Source organism: Miniopterus schreibersii (assembly GCF_964146895.1).
Source record: "Miniopterus schreibersii genome assembly, chromosome: 13".
In the NCBI taxonomy this organism is placed as follows: domain Eukaryota; kingdom Metazoa; phylum Chordata; class Mammalia; order Chiroptera; family Miniopteridae; genus Miniopterus; species Miniopterus schreibersii.
In genome coordinates this window covers 10,992,735-11,018,786 of record NC_138113.1, presented here as the reverse complement: position 1 = coordinate 11,018,786, position 26,052 = coordinate 10,992,735, and the positions used below count along the sequence as shown (strand labels likewise).

Here is a 26,052-nt window from a genome sequence, read left to right as displayed (position 1 = left end):
CACAGAAGATGTCTGCATCAGCACATGGCCCGTGCCTATACCTACCAGTGCAGACCCTGGGGACTTTTTACCAAAGTCCCAAGTGATTGGGATGATGCAATTCATACTCACAGAAAATACAATGCCACGGCATCAAAGATGCAGTGGAAATATGGCTGGCCTCGGAGACAGGAGCTTTGTGCTTCAATTCCTACTCTCAGGGCCTCAGATTTTTCCTGGGTTGAATGAGAGGTGTATGTCCCTCCCAGGATTGCTATGAGCAAACATCTGGAAAGCCATTGGCCCACAGTAGTTGCTCATGAAAGGTTACATAATTTCATGTTGGCTATTATATATGTGATATATTCCCTTATTAGAAGGGAGAAACTTTTAAAAATAATTCCAAAGGCATCTATTTTCCACTTTTAGAAAACCTTTCCCTCTCCTCCCATTATGTCCAAGAAAGCATGATGCTCGAGAGTGCAACAGATCAGTGTCACCCCAGCCTTCTTTCACCTACCCGATGCCTTTTAGAAAATCGTGGACATGCCAGTGCTTCCTAACCTGTGAGCTAGTGCCACATGAAAGGAGTGGTTCTTGGCTGCTCCCTCACTGGGAGACAGACACACATCTTTCCACGCCTTGCCTGATAGATAAAGAGTAAAGAAAAGGCCTGGGGCTAGGATAGGGCCAGGTTTGGGGGGATGAGATTGGCTTTCCAACCCTGAGTAGAGAGGCTTGAGGTTTCTAGGCCATCTCTACAAGAACAGAATGGTTTCCCTCAACTCACATTAACTAGCATAGCAAGCAGGGAGCTTGGGTAAGTAATATGTCTACGGAATAAATAACTATTGGAAAAACATTTCTGGGTTTCTTAACTGAGCTAATAGAGTAACATATCACAGCACCTTAGAAATCTACATGTATTTTTAAAAGTTGCAGTGGGCTGAATGGTGGCCACACAAAAAAGGTATGTCTGTGTCCTAATCCCTGGAAGCTGTGAATATGACCTTATTTGGAAAAGGAGTCTTTGCAGATGTAGTTAAGGATCTTGAGATGAAGACATCATATTGGATTATTCAGGTAGGCCCTAAATCCAATAACAAATGTTCTTATAAGAGACACAAAGTGGAGAAATTTTTTTTAAAAAGAAGAAAGAAAGAAAAAGAACCATAATCAAGCTTCTACTGGGAGATGCATGGCCCAAAGATGGGTGGGCTCTGCTATAGGTGAGTTTAGGGTTGGAGCCTGCACCTTACCCCACTTGGGCCTACAGGATGACAGGGCCACACCCAGAAGGAGGGACAATGGGAAGTGGAGGGAGTCAGGTATCCAGCTAGTGCAATATTAATGGGGTAATGGAATACTGCACTTTACCCCCTGCTGATCCTACTCCCGGTCCCTCCTGGAACCAGGGATTACAGGCTCCGCTCCGGAGACATCACGGAAGGGACAGTGAGGACCCCTGCCCCCTTCACTCAGCCCCCCTGACTACAGGGCCCTTCAGCTGAGGGCACAAGGCCACACCAAGCCAGAGGAAGAGGTAGGAACTATGGAGTCTGCCATACGTTCCTGGGGGCTGGTGGAAGGGGAGATTCTGCAGTGAGAGGGGACAGGCAGAAGGGGCCTTTTTAAAGCCAGGACCAAAGATAGATGGGAAAGAGCCTATTCTCTCCTTTTTGCTGGGAACCAAGGAGAATCCCAGGGCACGGGGAGGTTGGGGAAAGCAGGGCAGGCTTTGAGCACCAGGGCCATCTGAGAACTGAGCAGGTAGCTTCAACCACATCTCCCAGCTCCTGGGCCTCTGCCCCTCTGAGTCCTGTTCCTGACCCCTCTGTTCTGATGCTTTGTCTCTGGTTGGCTGGCTTTCTTTCCACCCAGTTGAGGTGGGGTGCAGGGGCATAGAGGAGCAGCTTGGGGCACTGGTGGAGCTTGGAGCTCTAAGGCTGGGCTGGGAGGGCTGAGATCGGCCCAGGATCCAATTAAACGGGGCTATCCAACTGAAGGCAGCCTTCTCTGGTCGCTGGTGCCCGGTCTGTTCCTCAGTGGCGTGAAGGCACAGGGAAGCGTGGGGCTTCCTCGGCCCTAAGTCACCCTCTTGGCTTCCAGCTGGGGAAGCCTGGCTCCCAGTAACCTCGGTCCCAGTGGGTGAGGGGCTGGGGTTTGGGTGTCCCTTCCTTCACGTGTTCTCTCGGGTTTGTGCGTCTTCCTTCTTGCATCCGTCTCCCTCCCCCCTCATTCTGGCGGCTCCTCTCACAGAACCGGGAGGAGCGTGTTCTCCGCCATGAAGCTCGGGAAGAACCGGCTCCACAAGGACGAAACCCACAGACAAGGTACGGACGGGACACGCGCCCAGCCCAGCCCAAGGTCCAGCCATGTCTCCGCCCCCGAGACCAAACCCCGCCCCTCCGCCGGCAGCGCCCCAACAGGCTCTCCTGCGATTGGCCGGCGGAGCCATTTGGGCGGGGCCTGGCCTCCCATTGGCTAGCGGAGGACTCAGGTCTAGACGGCGGTCCTCGGGCAGGGGTCGCTCGGCCGGCGGAGCGTGGAGCCCAGTCCCCCGCTGGCCAGGGCGGAGCGAGCCCCTGCCCAGCCGGCCTGCTTACGAAAGGCTCCTCCCGCCCTCTTTGCTCCCATTCTGTTTTCTCCGTGGAGAAGCCTAGAGATTTTTAATTAGCGTAGGGAGTAACAACGCACGAAAATCGGTCGATTCCTTATTTCTGGGGCAAAACCTGAGTCCCGAGAGTGCTTGTCCCTCTTCCCTCTCACCTGCTGCAGGGAGGGCCTGGGGGGGAGGCGGGAGGGCCCTGGGGGCTGCAGTGGCCTGTGGCACTGGTCCTCCCTGGAGCAGCGGGCTGGGAGGCGGACGGGCAGAAAACAGGAGATGCGGGTAGCTTTCTGACCCAGGTCCTGTTGATCACATGCCCTCCTTCGCGGCTCCTGGCTGCGCTCCCCAGTGTCCACTGAGTGGCCCACTGGCCCCAGAATCCCTCTCCCTCCCTCTTGCCCCCATGCCAGTTCCAGCGGTGCTCTTCTCCTCCTTAGATTGGAGAGAGTGTAGCTGCTGGCTGAGGCCCACACCACCCATCCTTGGGTGGCTTCTTAGAAGCATCACTTCTTTGTCTCATCGGATTAATACACATTAGTACAAGGTTAGGTTCTGAATTCCACCAGCTCTTTTACATGGATAAGTTTCTTCCTAAGCCTCAGTTTCCCCATCTGTGACATGAGAACAGTGCCCATCTTGGCAGGGCATGGCTATGAGGTCTAGAGATATATGTATAAAGTGCCTGGCATTGTGCCTGGCACATAGTAGCCAGTCAACAAATAGCTATTGTTATGAGAGGTACATAAGTATGCCTTCTTTATTTCCTACCTTCTTCCATGAGGCTATTCAATGCTTAAGTAAGTAACATACAGTAAAAGAGTAACATTCAATTAAAATTTAAAAAGCAAGACCAGATATGATTAAAATCAATTAAAATTAAAGATAAAGATTAGGTAGAAAATACTGTAGATATACAGGCCATGATATTCTTAGCAGATACTCCTAGATATACCTTGAATTAAACTGTTAACTTCCCTGATGCCAGAGCAAAAGAGGAAAGACAGTCACTATCGCACCATCCCACCCACCTAACCAGCCTTTCTCTTCCCCAGATGAACCGGCAGTGCTGGAGATGGACAACCTTGACCGCCTGGCCATGCGGCTGGGGGATGGGCTGGATCCAGACTCTGTGTCGCTAGCCTCTGTCACAGCTCTCACCACCAATGTCTCCAACAAGCGGTGAGTGGGCAGAGCCCCACATCCCCAACTGCCTCCACCCCATCAGGCAGGAAGGTCGGAATTTGGGTTCATCTGAACCCTGCCCTTTCCTTCCTTTCCTGGATCTCTCTCCCCTCTCCCTACAAAGGCAGAGTGCAGCACTTGTGGGCTGGTTCCCAAGTTACTGAAGGCCCCCAGGCCCAGGGAAATCACAGAGCCACCCAGCCCATATTTGAACCTGTTGATCGATGTCTGCCTCCCTGTTAATTCTGCCATTGGTTAGTCCTCTCTGTTGGGACCTCTGAGAACAACTAATCCCCATTCTGTTTGGCAGTCCTGGGGTTTGAAAACCACAATTCTGTCCTTCTACCCTTCTCCAAAGTCCAACCACTGCCAGGGCCCTCCTCCCCTCTGCAAGCAATCCCCTATGCCAGACCTGACAGTACATTTTCCTCCCCAGATCCAAGCCAGACATAAAGATGGAGCCAAGTGCCGGGCGGCCCATGGATTACCAGGTAGGTGGGGCAACTAGAGGCCTCATGCCTTTCAGACTCTGCTCTGGGGGGGGGGGGGGGGTTGGCCAGATGTGCATTATAGACTCTGTGGCAGCAGGGATCTGAGGGCCATGGACAACCTCACCAAATATAAATCCCCAGAATAACCTTGTTCCTGGGAGGCACACAGAGAAGTGGCATAAGTAGAGAGGTACAAACCCAAAGTGGAGCTTGAAAACTCTGCTTATACTGGTCAAAGCCCTTCTGGGATTTTGTGTCCAGCTCTGGACTTTGTAAGTAGGAGGGACCTGGAAAAACCATAAAGGGACCAAGGAGCAACCCCTCCAAACAAAATTCCAACAGTTAAAATAAGAGCCTCTGAGAAAGATTTCTTTGGTGTATTTTTAAAAATTTCTGTTTTGTATTATTTTAATGCTGTAAGTAATGTCAATCTTGGTTGTCCATAGATAGTGAGAGTGTGGGTGTTTTTTCTTCCTTTTGCTTTTCTGTATTTTCTGATATTAACACTTTTTTTGTTTGTATGTTTTTATAACTGGAGACAAAATGCCTGAGATAGGAAGAGGTTTGCAGCTGTAAGATTGTTAATGTGGCTACAGTGCAGACTGGTCACTGCTGGGAGAGGGCCATACAGGGTAACTGGACACCAGTGTAGCTCTCCCAGTCTGGGACCTGATCCTCAGCTTTGCAAGACCACATCCTCAATTTTATCTCTTCCCAGAGTTGATCAGAGCCTGAGAGGCTGAATTACATTAACACAACTCACAATAGGCTAATGTACAAGCCAGAAGCACCTAGTACCTATTTATAAACTGAAAGCAGAAAGGGCTAAGAGACCACCCATTGCTTTAGACCTTCCCTTGGGAGCTGATGAGATCCAGCTATAGGTCAGAAGACTGCTGGGCATTCCTAGCACTGAGTGAGTATATTGGCTAGTGAGAGGGGACAGAGCCTTTAGGAGACCCCACCTGGCTACCACTACACTTCTTGCCCTAGGTCCCAGCTCCAGACCTCAGAACCAGTGTGAGTCCCCTCTCCCAGATTGGAGCTTATCTTTTATGCCCAGTTCCCAGACCCCTTGCACACCACCCCTTCTTATATCATCACGCAGGCAATGATATAATGGGTTAGATGGCCCCTTTCTTTGTATCAGGTACATCTGGCCATGTTTTCTGTGGACACACCTGTCTCCCTTGCTTCCCACCTCAGTTTGTTTTCATCCAGTTCCTGATCGTCTTTCCAGGTGCTTGAAAAATAGCCCCAGATGGTGTTAAGTGCCCCTGCCCCTGTGGTTTTAGACAACCTCAAGCCACTGGGTTTGGGTATGTCAACACCTCACCTCTCTGCCAAAACCCAAGCACAGAGTGTTCTAAGACTTCTGAGGGCTTTTCCAGGGGACTGGGCTCAGGGCTTTACTCCTCTATGTGCTGAGAACAGGAAAATTCCAAAGAACAAAGACCCCATAGTCAGATATTGTATCACCAGCCTGCCAGGGCATATAGAGAAAGGAGTTTTTGTTGCTATTAATGAAACTGTATTTTTTGAAAGTTTATTTTATTATAGACACTATGTCAGAAGCTGTATATGTGTTTTCCACTTAAGTTAATGTCACTCTTACAACCCCCCAAATATAGGTATTACTACATTCATAGGTGAGGCATTGAGGCCCAAGGAACTTGACCAGGTCACAGTTATTCAGAGCTAGAGCCAGGATTCAAACCCCAGGGTGTCTGACTGCAGCAGCGAGAACGACTAATTTCTCCCTAAGCCTTTGGGACATTTTGCTTCCTCTGGCCCCTGTTCATCTTCAGCTTACCACCTCCTGCTTGTTTTCCAAGGCTCTTTCAAACTGCTTCCTGCCAGAGGCTTGTATTAACTAGACCAACATTTTCCCTCCAAAGACTTCGTAAACAATCAGAATCAAACAAAACAGTTGTATTTAACCTGGTAACACAGGATTTCCTGACAGATTCATTCACATCTCAACTGCAAGTGTTAACACACTTTGAGAAAGAGCATTGAGGATGCAAATGTTAAATTATTCTTGCTTCCAGTAAGCACGATGTATAAAGCAAGAAAACCTACCAGAAGGAACTTGACTCTCTAGCAGAACTTGGCTTTGCTGAGTTAGAAAGACCTAAGAAAGCACAGCCAGTTGGTGACAGGAGAGGGACTTAGCTGAACTCAGATCCAGGAAGGATCCTGAGGGCTCAGAACAGTGAAAAGACCGTGGCATACTCATACCCCTGTTTCTTCTGTTTAGAATGTATATAATGTACAAACCCTTTTCTGATTGTTGACATCTCAAAAGTGAGAAGCCACAGTCTCCTCTCCATGGATATGCAGTTTCCCATCAGAGTGAGCAAAGCTCAGCTCTTGGCAAAGATACTCTCGGTGGGTCAAGAAGTCTTGAGTCTATTCCTTCCTCTCTCTTCCCAACACCAAGACCTAAGATGTTTCACCGCCAAACATCTCTCCAGTTTTCACCCCCATGTCATCTTTCCCGTACTGACTCTTGACCCCCAGCCTCGACTGCAGTATTGCACCCACTTCTCTGGTCTCCCTGCCCTCTGACTGCCTTCTCCACTTCATCCCTTACGATCTTCTCAAAGCACAGATCCGGTCATGTCACATCCCTGCCACGAGGAGTCACGGGAAGGTAAAGGATATTTTAGAAGGGCAGTACTAAAGGGCCCATCACCTCCCATCTCCACCTCCCAGCTAATGTTCTTACAGCACCATCAGATCGCTCAGAAGCAGGTCACAAAGCGCCATGACTCTTGGGTTCTCCCAAGACAAAGGTGTAGATTTACATTCAGCATGTTCCCTGCGATGGCTTTCATGAAGCTACCTAGGGACTATGTCCCTTATCTTGGAAGGAGAGGGCGGAATAGTCAATTACTAAAAGCGTCTCCTATGCCCAGCTGGCATGGCCCAGAGGTTCAGGTTTAACCTAGGATCCAGGAGATCGGGGTTCGATTCCTGGTCAGGGCACATGCCCAGGTTGCAGGATCGATCCCCAGTCGGGGGCTTGCAGGAGGCAGCTGATCAATGACTCTCTCATCGTTGATGTTTCTATCTCTCGCTCCCTCTCACTTCCTCTCTCTGAGGTCAATAAAAAAAAAAAAAAAAGAATGTTTCCTTGGTCAGCTAGTCAGCTGGTCCCTTTGTGGCTCCATCTGCCTCTTCATCTTCCATCCTGGAAAAATCAAGTCCTCCACTGATGTTTACAGAATGGGAGGGAAAGGTGGCCAATCAATCCCCTGCCTCAGGTTGTTGTTTTTTTAATTTCAAGTCCAAGTGATACATTCCACTCCACAGAGTCCCACTTCGGGGAGGAGCAACAGGATGACATTCCTAGAGCATAAATACTTAAATATATCCTGCTTTAAAAATAGCACCATGCCAGGCTGTCACCAACACCATGCAGAAACCTCAGTCATGCACTCAGGGTTCCCCTTGGGGCCACCACCCGGCCAGCAAAGAGCACCCTCTGGAGCCTCTCTTTCCCTCTTTACTTCATTCAACCCTCTGCCCTCCTCTTCTCTCCACCTCCGACCTCTTGTGTGTCAGGGCTTCCAACCAGGGCTGTCTGCCATTATTGGCTCTGCTCAACGGAGGAAGGTGGAAACTGTGGGTCCTGAAAAAGGACTGTCATCATGGCCGGGCCTCTGCTTGAAAATCATAAAAACCAACCCACTGCCCACATTGCAAAGGTTCATCTCCTGATGGCATATCTTTAGTACCTTATTATGCCAAAACTGTGTCTGTCTGCTTCCTAGTCTTGAGTTACAGAAAGTCTTTTTCTTTTTTTAATGGAAGTGAGGAGATGGGTTAGTTGTGGGGAAAATGATGAGATTTAGAAATATATATTTGGCATAAAAAGTTTCATCGAGGTCAAAACTCTGTCAACTACTATGCAAAGAATATTCTGGAAGGACTTCTAGTGTCTACTCTCTTCACAGTAAACTCTGAGCTAAGTTCATTAGCTGTTTCCTTTTTAGCTCCCTGAAGAAATGGTGATTACTGACCTTCGTGGCTGCAGATTCTGAGCACCATCCCCTTGGCTCTTCCATTCCCAATAAAAATGCTTGTGTGTATAATTCAAGTGCTGCTCCAATTAGTCCATGTTCGGTTTCCAGTTCTCTATACTTTCTTAGCAACGTTCTCATTGGCATCAGAGTTTCTATTTTTTTAACATCTTTAGTTTTGATGTGTGACCTTTTCTTGGCCTTTAGCATATTTATAAGACTCTTGTGGACGGAGTGGATGATAATTTTTGTGGTTGTTCTTTTTCTATGAGAAGGGAAAACAATTCTCTTGAGTGAAATCATGTTTAGAAGTGGCATCAAAGCACAGCAATTAAGAGACCAAACCTCCAAGATGAGAATCATGAAAAGCAACCCATAGAGTTTCATTAGAAGAATGTGCTGAAGTAAATGCTAATTCTAGCTTAGCAAAAGCTATTTTGTTAAAATGCAAGTTCGGGAGAAACGGAAACTGTCGTAAGCATCATAGAGGGAGACCCCATCTACTTGGGAGACAAACCACTTAACAAGGTACATTTTATTCTGGCAGAACCAGCTCCAGGGCTCACACTTCTTTCCCTTTGGCCTCCCCCTCTCCTGCCCTCAGGTCAGCATCACAGTGATCGAGGCTCGGCAGCTGGTGGGCCTGAACATGGACCCCGTGGTGTGCGTGGAGGTGGGCGACGACAAGAAGTACACATCCATGAAGGAGTCCACTAACTGTCCCTACTACAATGAGGTCAGTGCCCATGGCCCAGGCAGGAAAAGGGGCCTCCCAAAATGTGGCAGGAGGCTGGGTCCTACACCCACCTGGGCCCAATAGGGACATCTGGGAGTCAAGGGGCACAAAGAGCCACTAGCAGGGGTGACTTTGACCCCCCTGTTATGACCCTAGAACACTGACCTGTAGTGCCACATCCTCTGAACCCCCAGTCTACATCCTAGCCTGACACTGGTCTGGCCAGGGGCCCCCCTTTGAAAGGAATGCCACCCCGGGCCCTCCTGTTTAGCCCTCAGCAGTGTCTCAGTGAAGCTCACCCTGGAAGGCCTGGGCTCAGCCATTTCCCAGGCCAGAGCCTGGGGCAGTGTCCCCTCATTCCAGCCCCTGCCCATGGTGGCATGGGCACATTCATGAGCACTTGCTATGTGCCAGGCACTCTTCTAAATGCTTTAGGTGTATCATCTCTTCTGACTGTCACGCAGCTGTCAGAGGTCATCACCATTAATCCCATTTTATACCCGGGGACACTGAGGCTCCTGGAGAAAGACCTGCCCAGGTGCTAAGTGCCAGAGTCAGCCTCTGCATGCTCACCCTCCTGCGAGGCTGCCTTCGTGCTGCTTGCACCTCTGTGGGGCTCCTTCCAGAGCCCTGGCCTAGAGTCTTGGGGGGTGAGAGAGAAAGCCTGGTGCGTACTCCTGTTCTTTGCAGCCATTTGAGGCCACATCAAGGTCAAAGGACCTCAGAGACCTTCTAGTTCAATCTCCCCATCTTGCAGAAGAGGAGTCTGGGGCCTCAATATGGGAAAGGCCAAGATTACAAAGAATACTATTGACAGAGAAGGGCCCAGCCAATCCAGTCTCAGCCCAGCACCCTGTCTGCCACCTTGGATGGCTACTCTAGACCCATCATCTTGACTCTGGGCTCCAGGGGCAAACCCATCTTTATCAGCTTTGGTGACAGATGCCCAAGTCTCACTCAGATTCCTGAGTACACATCAGAATAACCCAGAAGCCACTGGCCTGGGCTCCCTGGCCCTCCCTTTCCTAGAGGGACATCTAGTCTGCTTTTCCCTGTGGCTCCAGGCAGTGATGGGTGCCAGGCTGGCCCAAGTAAGGAATCTCTGTCTTGTGTCTCAGTGTCTGTCCTGAGGAGTGGTGAGGGCTGAGGGTGCCATCTGTAATCTGGGGGAGGGCATGTCTTGGGAAGCTGTGGGAACCCTCGAGCTGTGCATCTTCAGTTATAAGATTAGACACTCTTCTGCCCTTCATAGGGACCCAGGCCAGGGCTGGGACCTGGATGAAGTCTCCTGTGTGACCACAGACAGACCTTGTTCTCACAGCTGGTTTCCCAGAGGCCCACAAGGGCTAGAACATCAGTGCTCAGGAACCCCCAGCCCAATGTGGCAACCTTCCCAGGAGTCAGGACATTCAGGCTCAACATCTCTGACACATCTGACGTCAGGACACATCCCTGACTGGAAAAGCTTCCATCCTAGATAAGGATTTACTTTCCCCTAACAGATATGGAGACAGGTGCCCATGCCTTCCATGGTTATTTGATAGGGCCAAAGCCACATCACCTTGCACCAGTCCCATGCACCTCATGTTTCATTCAAATTTCTTCCTCCTTCCCAAGGAAACAGCTACTCTCCCCACTTTGTGGTTCCCCAGCAAACTCTTACTCACCCTACAGGGCCCAGCTCAAATGTCCTTGCCACTGCACAGCCTTCCCTGCACTCTCTGTGTGACAGTAATATCCCTGAATTGTGGTTGGTCCTTCATGTCTCGGTCTTCCTGGTGGACTACAGGCTCCTGGTCTCCTGCATCGCTGTGACCCAGCCCAGAGCCTGGCATGTACCTGGAGGGCTTTGGTAACACTTTGCTGAATGGATACTCACCCAATGGAAGAAACAAACTTTTGCTGAGCATCTGTGTGGACCAGGCCCATGCCTTCCAACACAGGGACTGCAAAGTCAACCGTTTCTGCCCTAACAGCCCACCTCCTAGTTCCAGCCCAGATACCATTTTCTAAACTCTGTATTTATATCCAGTAAGACTGTTCATTTCACTCAAGTGAATCTTAAATTTGTTCTTGGTCACCCCCCCCCCCCCCCAGCAAACCCAAGTAGCTCTGATTTGTTCAATTTCTGTTTCCCCTAACCAGTGTTTCTCCAACTCTGCACTATGGTTATTTTGGATGGATAATTTTTGGAGTAAGGGACTGTCCTGTGCGTTGTAGGATGTTAAGCAGCATCACTGGCTTCTACCCACTAGATGCCAATAGCGATCCCCTATCCAGTTGTGGCAACCAAAAATGTTTCTGGATATTGCCAGATGTCCCCTGGGAGTCTCAGCGTCTGCCCCCGCCCCATAAGAACCACCACTCTAAACCATCTTCCCAGGATTCCTCCCAACCGTGTTCCTCTTCACTGAAAAATATTCTACTGGTCCCAGAACTGCACTGCTTCTGGCTAATTCTGAGTTAAGGGGAACCTTCCTTTGGCTTCAGTAATCACAAGAGAGGGACGCAAGAATAACCAACATGACTTAGCAGATTTCTAAGTGATTACAAAAGGGACGTAAACTCAGGAAATGAAAGGAATATGACCACAGACAACTCAGAGAGTGCAGAATTCTGGTTGTAGCTTAGCTAGCTCACTCCCCTGGGGCTGATACAGCTCTGAGGCACCTGGCCTCACCTTGGCCTGACTGCCTGGCTCTGGACCTGTCTTTGTGTGAAGGAAGGCTCACTACCATTGCCCTCCCAGAGCAACCTGACCAGGCCAAGACCCCCTCTCTGTGGATGCATCTAGTCCTGGCCACAGGCATCTCCCTTCTGCCTAAACCACCTCTCCCCTTTGCCCAGGATATTTCTTTCTGCATCTCAGGAAATCTAGCATTATAACATTCACTCAGTACCACCAACTCTGCCTTTACTTCTCTTGTGGCTCCTCCTTTGCCTATAAGGTGTTCTACTCTCACATATTCTCTCTAACTGCAACCATGGAAAATCACGTATGCTCAAGGACAAGAACTGTATGTCTGTCTATCTATCTATCTATCTACCCACCCAACTATCCATCCATCCATCTAACTGTGCCTTTTCTCAGTCCCTTGTACATCCTAGTGACCACTTCTTCCCTCCCATTCACAGTCTGAGGACGTGAGTGGTCCCCACTTCTCCACCTCCCACTCATGCCTCAATCTCTACGTCATTTCTGTATCATGACTTCGCTGAAACTGCCCATCCTTAAATGCACCAAGGACCTTTCTGTCCCTAGTACAATATCCACTGTCACCCCCTCTCCCTTGACTGCCTGGCTCATTTCATCTGCTTGGTGGTCGCTCTGCTAGGGACTTCTGGGGCCCTCTCCTGCTTTCCCCGTCTGGCCAGCTGTTCACCCCCCACCTTTCTTGGCCTCACTTATTCTGCCCACTGCTGAAATGCCCTGCTCTGGGAGCCCTGCCATGAGCCTGCTTCCCTCCTACATGCTCCTTGGGCATCTCTCTCAGCCCCAAGGCGTCAACTGCCATTTGGGTGTCTGGATTTCCACCCATCTCTCCAGAGCTTCCATCCTCCAAGGCCAGCACCACCTGGACACATTGCTTCCATGTGTAGCAGCTGGTGTTTATTGTGCACTGAGCATGTGCACACCTGCTTGACAGGGGTCATCTCATTGAGATGTCACAACCACACCCCAGCTTCATCCCTCCATAAATGATGCCCCTGGCAGTTCAAATGGCGGCCCTGGATCATTCTCCCCACACCACAGAGGAGTAAACTGAGGCTCACAAAAGGAAGCAATTGGTCCAACAGTAAAAGCTCATTCTGTCTGGCTCTAAAACCGGCACCTTTACCCACAATGATCTGTGTGAACCTCCAGCAACCGGGAGCAGATTCTACTGAGACATTTCCCCTCAATATGTTGGCAATATTTCTTCCTTCTGCCCACAAGTTCATCAAAGCAGGGTTTCCTCTGCTCACTGCCCCACACCCTCATTCCCAGCACCTGCAACTGAGGCCAGAGACGTGGGTGGGCACTGCAACTGGGAGTGGCAGGCCCCGACTCAAGAGGACAGTCCATGCCCACAGCATTTGCCATTTCCAGCAGTGTAAGCGTCTAAATACTCCAGAGCCCATCAGTTCCAAAGCTTACCTTGTTTTACATTTTAACGTCTCTGAAATGGGGCCGCATCTCCCAGGGGTGGAGCATCGTGGTTGAATGGCAAGTCCGTATGGCTCATATAACCGCAGTGTATCTTCCAGTCACAACAAGACTCTGAGGCAGGCGTCTGTATCCTCACTGTACAGCTCGGGAAGCTGAGGCTCAGAAAGCATGTTGCTCAAGGCCACACAGCTAGAAAGGGGCAAAACCAGGACTAGAACCCCAGTCTTCCAGCCCCCCAGCCCAGGGCTGTTCCACTGACTGCTCTGACTTCCTTCCCCTCCCCACACTAGGTGGCACTGACCCTGTCTAGGGGTTGTGGTCATGCCTTACTGTTGGGGGCCCTGTCTCCCACCTGTCCCGGGGTCAGGGAGGACCAATAACTGTCACTGCTGCTCACCTGAACTTCGGGGCTCAGGGAAAATGGCCAGGGTGCAGACAGGCAATGCCAGGAGGGAGGGGACCAGGCTGCTAGCTGCTGCCCACCAGGTGACAGCCGGTCTGGGTCCTTCCCCCCTGCAGTACTTTGTCTTCGACTTCCACGTCTCTCCTGACGTCATGTTCGACAAGATCATCAAGATCTCGGTGAGTAGGGAGAGCTCCTGGCAGGCAGGGCCATTAGCTCACACTGCACCTTTGTGCCGACTTGAAAAGGGCGCCTCTCTGGGTGAACCCACCATAAAAATTGGGCATTTGAGCCCCTCTCCCCCTTTAGCAGGGTGACTGTGTGATGTACAACCTACTTACCTGTACCTGGCAGCCAGCAAAACAGGCAAGGGCTGGGGGGCGGGGGACTGATGCTGAGCCTCAGAGAGCCACCCTTGCTCTCCTGCTCTCCTGCTCCACTGAGATGCCTGGGTCCCCAGAAAGACTGAGTTGGTGCCACTGTCAGTCGGCCCCACCCCTGCCCCCGAAAGCCTCAGCACTGCCCAGCCTGACAGGTGGTTCTGCCCGGAAGGTGATTCACTCCAAGAACCTGCTGCGCAGCGGCACCCTGGTGGGGTCCTTCAAAATGGATGTGGGAACCGTGTACTCCCAGCCCGGTGAGTAGCTACGTGGCCCGGTCAGCATCAGTGCACATGGCTCAGGGAGCGTGATGCACTCAGTCCTTCCCATGGTGGCAGTCCGTGGGCCCAGCCTGGTGGGGCCGTGAGTACACACAGCTGTCAGGGTGCAGAGTGAGGGGGTACTCGGTCTTACACAAACACAATAACTGCCTGCACTAGTCTGCTGGCATCACCCCTTTCACAGCTGAGGGGCCTGGGGCTCTGGGAAGTGCCAGGGCTTCCCCAGTCACCCAGCCTGTCTGGGGTGACATCAGGCTGTGTGACTCCAGAGCCCCTACTGAGCCCCACTGCCCTCAAAGCCCACCACCCGGCCAGCCCGAGAACCACTGGCACACAGCCTGGCATTGGGCTCCACTCCTATCCCTGTAGTGAACCTGCCATTCAAGGCGCAGTAATGACCCCATTAGGCCTTTGACAGTGGCAGTACAAATGTCATCCAGACTGTCACATTCAACCCTCACAAAACAGTGAGGTAGGCATCAGCAGTCTTTCCCATCTTACAGATGAGATCAATGAGGCCAAGAGAAGTTAAGTGCCTTGAAGGTGCCGTAAGCTATTAGGTTGAACAAATAGGCAATTTTTTATGGTTCGACCTAATAGTCACTTGGCTGGTGCACGTCATAGCTGTGACTCAGACTGGAGAGTTTGAGTCCAAAACCAAGATTACACACAAAAAATTCCAACATTATAGCACACTCAAGCCACAAGAGAACTTTAAAACATCTAGTTTAATCTCTCTCTGATGGAGAAACTGAGGGGATTAAGGGACTTTCTCAGAGTCTGGGAACAGAAGCTGGGGATCCCAGCTGCCAGGCCAGTGCCTCCCGAGTGCCCCCACATGTTGTAGTCCTCAGGAGAGGGTGGCCTTCATGACCATCAGCACTGCAGGGAGCAGGAAGGGGGCCAGTCAGCAGCTCTGGGGCTCCCCAGGAAGCACCTGTGGCTGTGGGGACAGTGGTTGGAAGGACACTGGAGAGACAGTGAGGAGCCTCTGGGCTTCCAAGGAGTAGAGTCCTGGTGAGGAAACCACTGCCACTCAGGGAACACCTACTAAGTGCCAGGCCCTGAGCTGAGCTGAGCACACTGTCCTAGCAGGTCTCACCCTCCCAACCCCATGCAGGCATCATCACTCCCATTTCACAATAAGGAAACCGGCTCAGCAAGCTTACACAGCCGGCCCAGGGCCACGCTGCGAGTCAGGAGCAGAAACGCAGTGGAACCCAGGCCTGTTTCTCCACTGAGAGCCTGGCTTCTCCACGGGGGTAGCCCACCCCAAAATTAGCCACTCCTGCTGGGCCTCTCCCTGAGCCCACTGGGGAAGAGTCTTGTTAGGGATAGGTCTGAGTTATGGTAGAGGGTGAGGGGAGAGGGGAGGAGGAGAGTCCTGAGCCCCTGGAGATTTCAGTGCCCACGCACAACCAGAGGAAGAAGGCGTGTTCATGCAGCAAGGCCAGGCTTCCCTCTGCTCGCAAACAGCTTTGCCGTAAACCTCCAGGGCAGCCCCATCCTAGAATGGCCTCTTCCCCTGAAATCTGTCCTTTCCTCCACATGTCCTAGGTCCTGAGGATACTGGGGTGACACTACCCTTTCTTTAGGGGGCTTTCAGCCTAAAATTGGAGACAGACAATTAATAGTTAATCACTTGTCAGTGAGATAGGTGGTGTGCATAGGGAACACCGAGAACACCAAACGGGTCAGGCTTAGCAGTTCTGAGGAAGTAAAGGAAGGCTGCTTGGAAGAGGAGACACTTAAGCAAAAGGAGTAGAAGTCTGAACAGAGAGGAGGATGGTGGGGGGAGAGAGTAGGGATGAGGGCATTCCAAGCTCAAAGACCAGCAGCCACAGTGGCACAGAGATGTGGAATAGCAAAGGAATTGTTCAGAGAGGGGTCATCAGCTTTGCCTCACAGGAGCACAGGGATGGGCAGGATGAGCAGTGTGAGCTAGGTGAGCTGTATCAGGAGCCCCACAGACCATGCTGCCTGTGGTCTTTACCCCAAGCCCTGGGGAGCCCCAGGGTGACATAGGGGAGCCTCTCTCAAGGCTCTGCCTGGTAGCTGTGTGCAGGTGAATGCAGGCGATGGGGTAGGAAGGCTGCAGGCAGAGACCAATTAGGAGGCAGTCCTACCACACACCTGGACACAAGACCTTGCCCCAGCTGTCCCTGCTCAGGGACCTCTGTCCCTCTGGCCCAGAGGCAGGCAGAGCAGTGACCTCTGGTCTGGGGGAGACCTGATAGTCTGAGTTCTAGGGGCCAAGGAGGCCCTGAGCTCTGCAGCTTTGCCGCCTGTCCTGAGGGCAGGGTGCCCCTGGCATGGGCGCAGCAGATGCAGCCTCCACTCCTCCCCACTGCAGAGCATCAGTTCCACCACAAGTGGGCCATCCTGTCCGACCCCGACGACATCTCCGCTGGGCTGAAGGGCTACGTGAAGTGTGACATCGCAGTGGTGGGCAAGGGGGACAACATCAAGACGCCCCACAAGGCCAATGAGACAGAGGAGGATGACATTGAAGGGTGAGGCTCCCATCTTCCCCCAGCCCCTGAGACCTGGCCTGGTCCTTCCTTCCAGAACCAAAAGGAGCCTCTGGGGTGGACTGGGCCCAGGGATTGTACCTTCCATACCCCTAACCTTGTTCCCACCCCCTCCCCCCGCCCCCGACAGCTCAGCTCTTCCTGGAGGGACTTTGACCAGGGCTGGGGCAGCCGAGGCTGGCCTCAGCATCCACAGACTCCTTGTCACAGGAGAAAGGACTGAGACAGAGCAGAGGTTCACAGAGATTGTCCCAGGCCCCAGGAGTACATAGATGCTAGGGCAGGAGTTGGGGTGCCCGGGCCTGGTGCCCTAGCTGTATGTGATGACAGGAACTTGCTGCTCCCCGACGGCGTGCCCGCCGAACGCCAGTGGGCCCGGTTCTACGTGAAGATCTACCGAGCAGAGGGGCTACCTCGGATGAACACAAGCCTCATGGCCAATGTGAAGAAGGCTTTCATTGGGGACAACAAGGACCTGGTTGACCCCTATGTGCAAGTCTTCTTTGCTGGGCAGAAGGTACTGGGATACAGGGTGCAGAGAGGCTGGGATTTGGGGTTACAGGTATCAGATGGGTGTGGGTTCCTGGGGGCAGGCATGAGGCAAAGTCAGAAGCCAGGAGCCTGGCCTGTGGTTGCCTGGGTGCATCCACCTGTAAAGGGAGGAGAGTGAGAGATGAGGGAGCTCCAGCTGAGTGGGGCGAGGGGGTGAGGCCAGGTTGGAATTGTCTCTGTGTGGACAGGCCCTAGGGAATCCTCCCTGCCTTTGGGTCCTAGAGACCAAAAGCTGAGGGGAGCATCGAATAGAAGGAGAGGCTGGGGAAGAGTGGAGGAGACAAGTACATACACACACCACATATACACACATGAGTAAACATACACACACATGCTCACATACAAACCCTAACACTCACTCCCTCCCACCAGGGCAAGACTTCGGTGCAGAAAAACAGCTACGAGCCACTGTGGAATGAGCAGGTGGTCTTTACAGACCTATTCCCCCCACTCTGCAAACGCATGAAGGTACAGATCCGGGACTCAGACAAGGTCAACGACGTGGCCATTGGCACCCATTTCATTGACCTGCGCAAGATTTCTAATGATGGAGACAAAGGTCAGCAGTGGGAGACCGAGTGGGGGGTGGATCCTGATAGGAAGGAATAAATGAATGAGACCCCCTTCCCACCACCACCACCATCTTGCACCTCAGCCTGAAAGGCACTGGGCATGGTGAGGGCTTTGCCAGCAGCTACCACCTCCAGGGAGAGGTGGAAAGTCGTGGCTCAGCACTCAGGAGGTGCAGGTTGGTAGCCCCTAGAAGAGATCCCTCTAACCCACATGGGCCCTGGGGTGTGATGCAGGCCACTCCTCTCTTTTCGCTGGCTCACAGGCTTCCTGCCCACACTGGGCCCAGCCTGGGTGAACATGTACGGCTCCACACGCAACTACACACTGCTGGACGAGCACCAGGACCTGAACGAGGGCCTGGGTGAGGGCGTGTCCTTCCGTGCCCGCCTCATGCTGGGCCTGGCTGTGGAGATCCTGGACACCTCCAACCCTGAGCTCACCAGCTCCACGGAGGTGCAGGTGGAGCAGGCCACACCTGTCTCAGAGGTGAGGCCCCAGGAAGCTGGGCTGTCCCCTATGGCCCCCAGCTCAGCCCCCTCCCCCCCATAGCAGCCTGGGTCTTCAGTCCTTCGGGGTCTGGGCTGCCCAGCTCCCTAACTGGGTGGGATGTCCCCATCATCAGCCCAGAGGACCTGTAAGAGGGTGCCTAGCCCCAGGCACAGCATCCCCAAGAAGGCTTAGGGATGGCTTCAACCACCTTTCCCACAGAGCTGCACGGGGAAAATAGAAGAGTTCTTTCTGTTCGGAGCCTTTCTGGAAGCCTCAATGATCGACCGGAAAAATGGAGAAAAGCCAATTACCTTTGAGGTCACCATAGGTGAGTACTGGGCTCACTGAGGGGTCTTCAGGCCCTGGGGTTTCTGGGTGGTCACTGCTAAGCCCTGCACCACAGTCCTGGTAGGAGGGAAACTGACCAGTTTCCTACAGGTGTTCTCAAGAGAGCACACTGTTCACAGTGCACGGGGTGGGCCTGGGCTGTGTTTGGAACATGGGGGAGAAAGACACCATCCCTGCAGAAGGGAAGGAGGCCCTCGTGGGGCTGGAGAGAAGAGAGTGGGAACATGGGCCATGTCCTAGGCTGGACCTAGCATTCAGGGGTCATCTGAGCTCTTTGTGAGACCTCTACAGGCATGGAGGACATGGGGACCATTCTCTGGCAAGTGTTCTATCATGTCTGAGCTGGCACAGACCCCAGCACCTTCCCCATTCCCTGACTTTCCCTCTCCCCTCCCACACATCTAAGGCAACACCTGGATTAGAGAGCAGGGTGGGGCCTGGTGGAGAAAGGACTCTAGGCCCTCATGTGTCCCCTCCTGCCTCCAGGCAACTATGGGAATGAGGTCGATGGCCTGTCTCGACCCCAGCGGCCTAGACCTCAGAAGGAGCCCGGAGATGAAGAGGAAGTAGACCTGATCCAGAATTCGAGCGATGAAGAGACGGAGGAGGGGGGAGACCTGGCCTCAGTCTCTTCCACCCCACCCATGCGGCCCCAGGTCACTGACAGGTGAGCCAGGTGGCAGAGAGGGTGCCGGGAGGCCCGCCTGCCGCCTCCCGTCCTCTCAAAGCCTAGCCCTCCCTCCTCCCTGGACCCCCATCTTCAACCTGCCACCTCCTCCTGCCCAGGAACTACTTCCACCTGCCCTACCTGGAGCAGAAGCCCTGCATCTACATCAAGAGCTGGTGGCCAGACCAGCGTCGCCGCCTCTACAACGCCAACATCATGGACCACATTGCAGACAAGCTGGTCAGCACAAGGCCTTGGAGGGATGGGGTGGGGAAGGTGCAGAGGGGAGGCGTCCGAGGGTCTTGCCCAGCTTGGAAGCCTCCTCTGCACCACACAGGGCCTGTTTGCCCAGCAGCTCACTGTGAAGGGGTGGGGGCAAGTGACTGTTCCAGTGGGCCCAGCAGGACCTATGTTCCTGTTCCTGCGCTCAGGTCCCAGAAGTGGGCCAAGGCCTGAGGGCTACCAGAGTGGAGTCTGGGACTCCTGAGCCAGCCAGTTTGAGGGTTCCCTGAAGGCAACTGAGCAATCCCTCTGCCTCTGGCCTGCACCTTCCCCCATCTCGTCCTGAGTTCTGTCCACCCCTGTGAGTCCACCAGGACCACAGATTCAGAGCCCAAAAGTGGCTTCTCCCATCAGGAACTGAAGGCTCCTGGCTCTGAAAACAGAACCTGGGAAACTGGTGGTTTCTGATGATGGTGGGGCACTGGAGGGTGGTGCTAGTGAGAGGTCCCAGGTCACTAGCCCCTCATTTTCCCTGATGAACGGGGGAGACATTTGGGGAGGCTGGGGGAAGGGGGCTGTAGCTCAGCATGCACCCCCTCCCCCTGGTTCTCAGGAAGAAGGACTGAACGATGTACAGGAAATGATCAAAACAGAGAAGTCCTACCCCGAGCGTCGACTGCGGGGCGTCCTGGAGGAGCTGAGCTGTGGCTGCCGGTGAGGGCGAGGGGCCCTGGGGTGGGGGCTGGAAGTGGGGGCACTTGGAAGAGAAGGAGGTGTCTACAGGCCTGCTGCTGGGTGGGCTCTACTAAGCCCTGCTCCCCTCACCCCCCAGCCGTTTTCTCTCCCTCGCTGACAAGGACCAGGGTCATGTGTCCCGTACCAGGCTCGACCGGGAGCGCCTCAAATCATGCATGCGGGAGCTGGTGAGGACACACTGGTCCCCAGTGCTGGACCACACAGGGGATGGAGGGAGGGCCTGGAGGTGAAAAGGGAAACTGAGGTGGGAGGTCATATGTCCGAGCCACAGCCCCCAGGGCCAGCCTCTTCCATCATGCCCCATGGCCTGAGCCCCACTCACCCCACACACCCCTACAGGAGAGCATGGGGCAGCAGGCGAAGACCCTGCGGGCTCAGGTGAAGCGACACACAGTGCGGGACAAGCTGAGGCTGTGCCAGAACTTCCTGCAGAAGCTGCGCTTCCTGGCGGATGAGGTTTGCCCCTGCCAGTGCCCAGCCTCAACCAAGTGACCAGAAGAGGGAGGGAGGGCTGCACAGGATGGGGCTGGGCTGGACCACCTAGGAGGCCTCTCCTGCTCTGACAGCTATTGGGGACAGGAATAAACAAGCCCTTCATCCTGCTATGTGTTCATCCTGCCCCATCTGTGGGAGGTAAAGACCAGCATCTGGGGTCCTTCCTCTGCAGGCCCAGGTCCGGCCCTCTGGGCCTTGAGGCAAGGACCCTGGTGGTCAGTGAAGCTCAGGGGGCCCCAGCCAAGAAGTAGGCCCCCTCAGTCACAGGCTCCCCCCCCACCCCGCCCTCACCACAGCCCCAGCACAGCATCCCTGACGTCTTCATCTGGATGATGAGCAGCAACAAGCGCATTGCCTACGCCCGGGTGCCCTCCAAGGACCTGCTCTTCTCCATCGTGGAGGAAGAGCTGGGCAAGGACTGCGCCAAGGTCAAGACACTCTTCCTCAAGGTGCCAGAAGGGGAGCCAGGATGAGGATGGTGGTGAGGGGTGGGGGGCTGGGGTCTAGGGTTTGCATCTGGCTTCTTCAAAGGGCCAGCCTCCCCATGGGAGGAGCAGCCCCCCACCCGGGTCTGGCAGGCCTGAGCTGACACAGTGGAGCCCGCACGTAGCAAGTGCTCAGAGTAGAAAGAGCTGGAGAGAGAATAGGAGGAGGGGAGGACAGCATGGTCCACCCTGCCTACCCCTCTCTGTGCTGACCCCATGCCCACCCCCAGCTGCCAGGGAAGCGAGGCTTCGGCTCGATGGGCTGGACTGTGCAGGCCAAGGTGGAGCTCTACCTGTGGCTGGGCCTTAGCAAGCAGCGCAAGGACTTCCTGTGCGGCCTGCCCTGCGGCTTCGAGGAGGTCAAGGCGGCCCAGGGCCTGGGCCTGCACTCCTTCCCACCCATCAGCCTGGTCTACACCAGTGAGTGGGGACCCCTGGCTCCCAGCCCTCACCCTGGGAGGGTGCTTGGCGGGGGTCCCTGAGCCTCAGTCTGCCTTTTCCCACAGAGAAGCAGGTGTTCCAGCTCCGAGTCCACATGTACCAGGCTCGTAGCCTCTTTGCCGCTGACAGCAGTGGCCTCTCAGACCCTTTCGCCCGCGTCTTCTTCATCAACCAGAGCCAGTGCACAGAGGTGAGGACCCGGGAAGAGGGTGTGGCCCTGGCTTTGAGAGCAGTGGGGGACCTGTGAGCTCGTGGGGCCTGGAGAAACACATCAGCCAGCACCCCAGATTCTTAGAGGGAAACTTGCAGATAACTGCACGCCTAAGGGCACACTGGTGAAGACGTTAGTGTGGTTCTGCTCAACACGGGGAAGACACAGACAAAAGGGACGGGAGCGGACCTCACATTAGCCTTCATTGCAAAATTCCCAGAAGAGTCAGGGAACATCACACTCCTGCCCCCAGTCCCCTGGAAGCCACAGTGACTGGGTGTGGCTTCTGCTCGGATATCTGCCCATCCACCACCACTTATTACCTGTCTCCCCTGCCCCTGCCCCTTGCTGCAGGTGCTGAATGAGACCTTGTGCCCCACCTGGGACCAAATGCTGGTGTTCGACAACCTGGAGCTGTATGGTGAAGCTCAGGAGTTGCGGGACGATCCCCCCATCATTGTCATTGAAATCTATGACCAGGACAGCATGGTAGGGTGGCTCTGAGGCTGGGGACTCACCACTTCACTGCACTCCAAGTGCATCGATGGCCACCTCCCCAGACCCCCTCAACCAAGGCGCTTGCTGGACATGTGGGCGTCTGGGCTGCTGACCAGACCCTCCCAGAGACTCTAGGTGGCTCTTGCCCTGTCACTGCAGCCTGACCCCTTCCCAACACTGTGGGCCTCAGGTCTCAGGGAGAAGATGGTTCAAGGTGTCCCCACCTCCCAGCACAGACAGGCTGAGCTCAGGCCAGAGTCTTCAGAACAGGAGTTAGCAAGGCCTTCCCCACCCTAGGGTGCCCTTGACTCCCTGCCCACACCTATCAGTCAGTATTAGCCTCCCAGCTCTCCATGGGTGCTCTCGATTGGGCAGTGAAAGATTGGGGTGATCCTTCCAGAGCTGGGGAGCACTTATAACAAGCCATCTCAGCTACTAGGGTCCCTGAGAGAGCCCTAGACTAGAGGTAGGGGGGCCTTATTTCTAGTCCTGGGTCCTGCCTGCCATTCACTGCCAGGATGGCCATGAGTAAGTCTTTGGTGAGACTTGGTTTCCCCATTGGTGAGTTGGGGTGATCACACCTGCCCCCTTACCTCCCAGGGTCTGTGGTAAAGACAGAGTGAGACCCCAGGTGTGACCATACTTGGTGAACTCAAGCACCAAGTGGCACCTTGGTTGTTTGTCACATCAGGGCAAATTCGACTTCATGGGCCGGACCTTCGCCAAGCCCGTGGTGAAGATGGCTGATGAGGCATACAGCCCGCCCCGCTTCCCGCCCCAGCTCGAGTACTACCAGATCTACCGAGGCAACGCCACCGCCGGAGACCTTCTGGCTGCCTTCGAACTACTGCAGGTGGGGCTCCTCCCTTCCCCATCCTGCTGAGAGGCCAGTCTGACTGGAGCTGGGAATGTGGTTCTTGGGGGGCTGGGGTGTTGGGCCTTCCCTGTCTCCCCAGATCACATGGCAGCTAACTCCTAGGAAGGGAGAGTTCACTCTCTAGGCTCTGCAGCGTGTGACCCTGTGACCCCAATTCCCCAGATTGGGCCAGCAGGGAAGGCTGACCTGCCACCCATCAACGGCCCGGTGGACACGGATCGAGGTCCCATCATGCCTGTGCCTGTAGGCATCCGGCCTGTGCTCAGCAAATACCGAATCGAGGTGTGTGAGTGCTCCACTCCCCCCTCTCATCCCTCCTGTCCTTGCCCTAGACAGGCCCTGCTGTGTTCTCTCTTTCACGCCCCTTCACTCTTACTCCATCAGGGGTCATAAGCATGTATTACACTATTGACATCAAATTCCAGAGTCTTCAGCAAACTCAAGCCACCTCATTTTTCAGACAAGGAGACTGAAGGACAAGGAAGGGAAGTGACTTGTCCGAGGTCACACCTGGAGCCAGCAGTAGACCCAGGCCCCCACCAATCCAGGGTCTGCCCGTCTGCTCTGAGTCACCCAGCCACATGCTGGAACTTTCCCAGCTGTCCTGTCTGCCTCAGCACACCCACCCTGTCAGCTCTCCTGAGCCTGCCCCTCCTGACTCACTGCCCACTCCACTGCCCAATTCCTTCTTGGGTGGCCCAGCCCACCCATAGCTGGCTGCCTTGACTGATAGCTGCCTTGACTGAGGGGGGTCTCCTCTCCCCATTCCTCCATCCAGGTGCTGTTCTGGGGCCTGAGGGACCTGAAGCGGGTAAACCTGGCCCAGGTGGACCGGCCAAGGGTGGACATTGAGTGTGCAGGGAAGGGGGTGCAGTCATCCATGATCCACAATTACAAGAAGAACCCCAACTTCAACACCCTCGTCAAGTGGTTTGAAGTGGTGGGTGCAGGCCGGGGCATAGGCTGGCAGAGCTGGGTGGGGCTGGTGTGGCTGGGCATGGCCAGGTGCCTCTGCACCCTTCTCTGAGCTCAGGTTCCGTTGGCCAACACCCCAGGACCTCCCAGAGAACGAGCTACTGCACCCGCCCTTGAACATCCGTGTAGTGGACTGTCGGGCCTTCGGCCGCTACACCCTGGTGGGCTCCCATGCCGTTAGCTCCCTTCGGCGCTTCATCTACCGGCCCCCAGACCACTCAGCCCCCAACTGGAACACAACCGGTATGGCCACACCCCATTCAGTCCATGGGAGGGGCTCCAGCTCACGGTCCAGTCCACACAGCCACCAGTTTGCTCCCCCAGCACATCCCCAAGTGGGTATGGGGGAGGCCAGCGGGGAGGTCCTATCCCAGGAGCCCAGGGCCACCTCTCACTGTGGAGCCAGAAAGAGCCAGAGCTGGAGATGTCCTTAGAGGGCCTGAGGACAGATGGCTTCCTAGGCTGGTTCTTGGAGAAGACCCAGCCCTCCCTTCTGGCCTCCCTCCACCCTGGCCTCTCCCTTGGCCTCCCCTCCAGCCTCCTCCCAGGCCCAGCCTCCACTATTTCTCTTAAGCACAGTCCTTCCTTCCCTCTGGTTCACCTTCTCCCTCTCCTGTGCCCATCATTTCTCCCTCAACTGCTTCATCACTCCCTCTCTTCTCAGAAAGCTCAAGAATCAGCTTTAGGCCTCTGGTCCTTCTGCTCACCCCTGACTTTCACTGTTACTCCTGCTCTCCTCTGTCTGTCTGCCTGTCTGTCCATCTCTCTGTCCAGTAAGACTCCTCCGGGGCTGCCGTGTGCTGTGCAATGGGGGCCCCTGCTCTCACCCCACAGGGGAGGTCGTGGTGAACATGGAGCCAGAGGCGCCCGTCAAGAAGCTGGAGACCATGGTGAAGCTAGACGCGGTAAGGCACCTGGGGTCAGTGCCACCCTGTCTGGGGTGCACAGTTGCATGTGACACTCCCTGTGAGCCAGGCTGAGCCTCCGTTAACATGCCTAGGGCTGACCCTGACTATATGTGCACAAAGCTCCATCCTAGACTCTGTGTGAGAGTGTGCACGTGTGCGCGAGCATGTGGCGTGCATGTATGAGAGACAGAAAGAGCAGCAACCAATGAGGTAATAGCCCGCAATTATTTTCACTCTAAAAAATGACACCATAAGCAATGAATTCCTTGTGGGAACAGGGTGTTCTTTCTGACGGGTTCCTGATTTCCCATCCCAACCACTCACAGACAACTCTCCCCAGGCCTCCGCTGGGGAAGGGCTTCCAGCTGGAAGCTCCTTATTCCTCCTGGCCTTAGGAGTAAGGCCATTTGTCTGCCAGAGGGAGAGCTGTCGCCTGGGGTTTGGATGCCGAGATGGCATGTGCAGGGGTGGGAAGGATGGAGGCCAGCCTGGAGCAGGCCACCCTGAGTCCAGACAGTGCTGAGGGACTGGAAGTGGGCTTCCTCTCCACCACTTTCTCCAAATCTCATTCCAACTTCACCTGCTTCACACAACCTGGGTTGTCTCCTGGCTTCTGAGATCTGAGCTTGGTCACCTCCACATCAGGCCCACCTTCTGCTGGCCCATAATCCTTGACCCCAGAGGGTCCTGGCCAGTGGCTAAGTTAGCAGTGGGCATGACTCTTGGGAGAGGGGAGCAGATGAGGTCCAGTGCCTGGCCCACAGCCCTGGGATGGCACTGCCAGGC

At 54.2% G+C, this 26,052-nt stretch overlaps 1 protein-coding gene across 1 annotated transcript in view; it reads left to right on the top strand.

Moving 5' to 3' along the window:
• Positions 1-26,052, top strand: part of OTOF (otoferlin) — a gene marked incomplete at its 5' end in the record, with an annotated part of 77,398 nt that overhangs the window by 38,866 nt on the left and 12,480 nt on the right. The window contains 25 exons of the mRNA XM_081156701.1: positions 2,239-2,312; positions 3,640-3,766; positions 4,206-4,260; positions 8,893-9,024; positions 13,694-13,756; positions 14,130-14,214; positions 16,592-16,751; positions 17,100-17,286; positions 17,694-17,880; positions 18,157-18,380; positions 18,603-18,711; positions 19,218-19,398; positions 19,518-19,638; positions 20,234-20,334; positions 20,453-20,543; positions 20,716-20,832; positions 21,168-21,320; positions 21,587-21,776; positions 21,863-21,987; positions 22,363-22,497; positions 23,198-23,359; positions 23,546-23,665; positions 24,162-24,323; positions 24,439-24,601; positions 25,133-25,263. Coding sequence (XP_081012827.1) covers positions 2,239-2,312; positions 3,640-3,766; positions 4,206-4,260; positions 8,893-9,024; positions 13,694-13,756; positions 14,130-14,214; positions 16,592-16,751; positions 17,100-17,286; positions 17,694-17,880; positions 18,157-18,380; positions 18,603-18,711; positions 19,218-19,398; positions 19,518-19,638; positions 20,234-20,334; positions 20,453-20,543; positions 20,716-20,832; positions 21,168-21,320; positions 21,587-21,776; positions 21,863-21,987; positions 22,363-22,497; positions 23,198-23,359; positions 23,546-23,665; positions 24,162-24,323; positions 24,439-24,601; positions 25,133-25,263 — 3,355 coding nt within the window. The remainder of the gene's footprint in view (positions 1-2,238; positions 2,313-3,639; positions 3,767-4,205; positions 4,261-8,892; positions 9,025-13,693; positions 13,757-14,129; positions 14,215-16,591; positions 16,752-17,099; positions 17,287-17,693; positions 17,881-18,156; positions 18,381-18,602; positions 18,712-19,217; positions 19,399-19,517; positions 19,639-20,233; positions 20,335-20,452; positions 20,544-20,715; positions 20,833-21,167; positions 21,321-21,586; positions 21,777-21,862; positions 21,988-22,362; positions 22,498-23,197; positions 23,360-23,545; positions 23,666-24,161; positions 24,324-24,438; positions 24,602-25,132; positions 25,264-26,052) is intronic.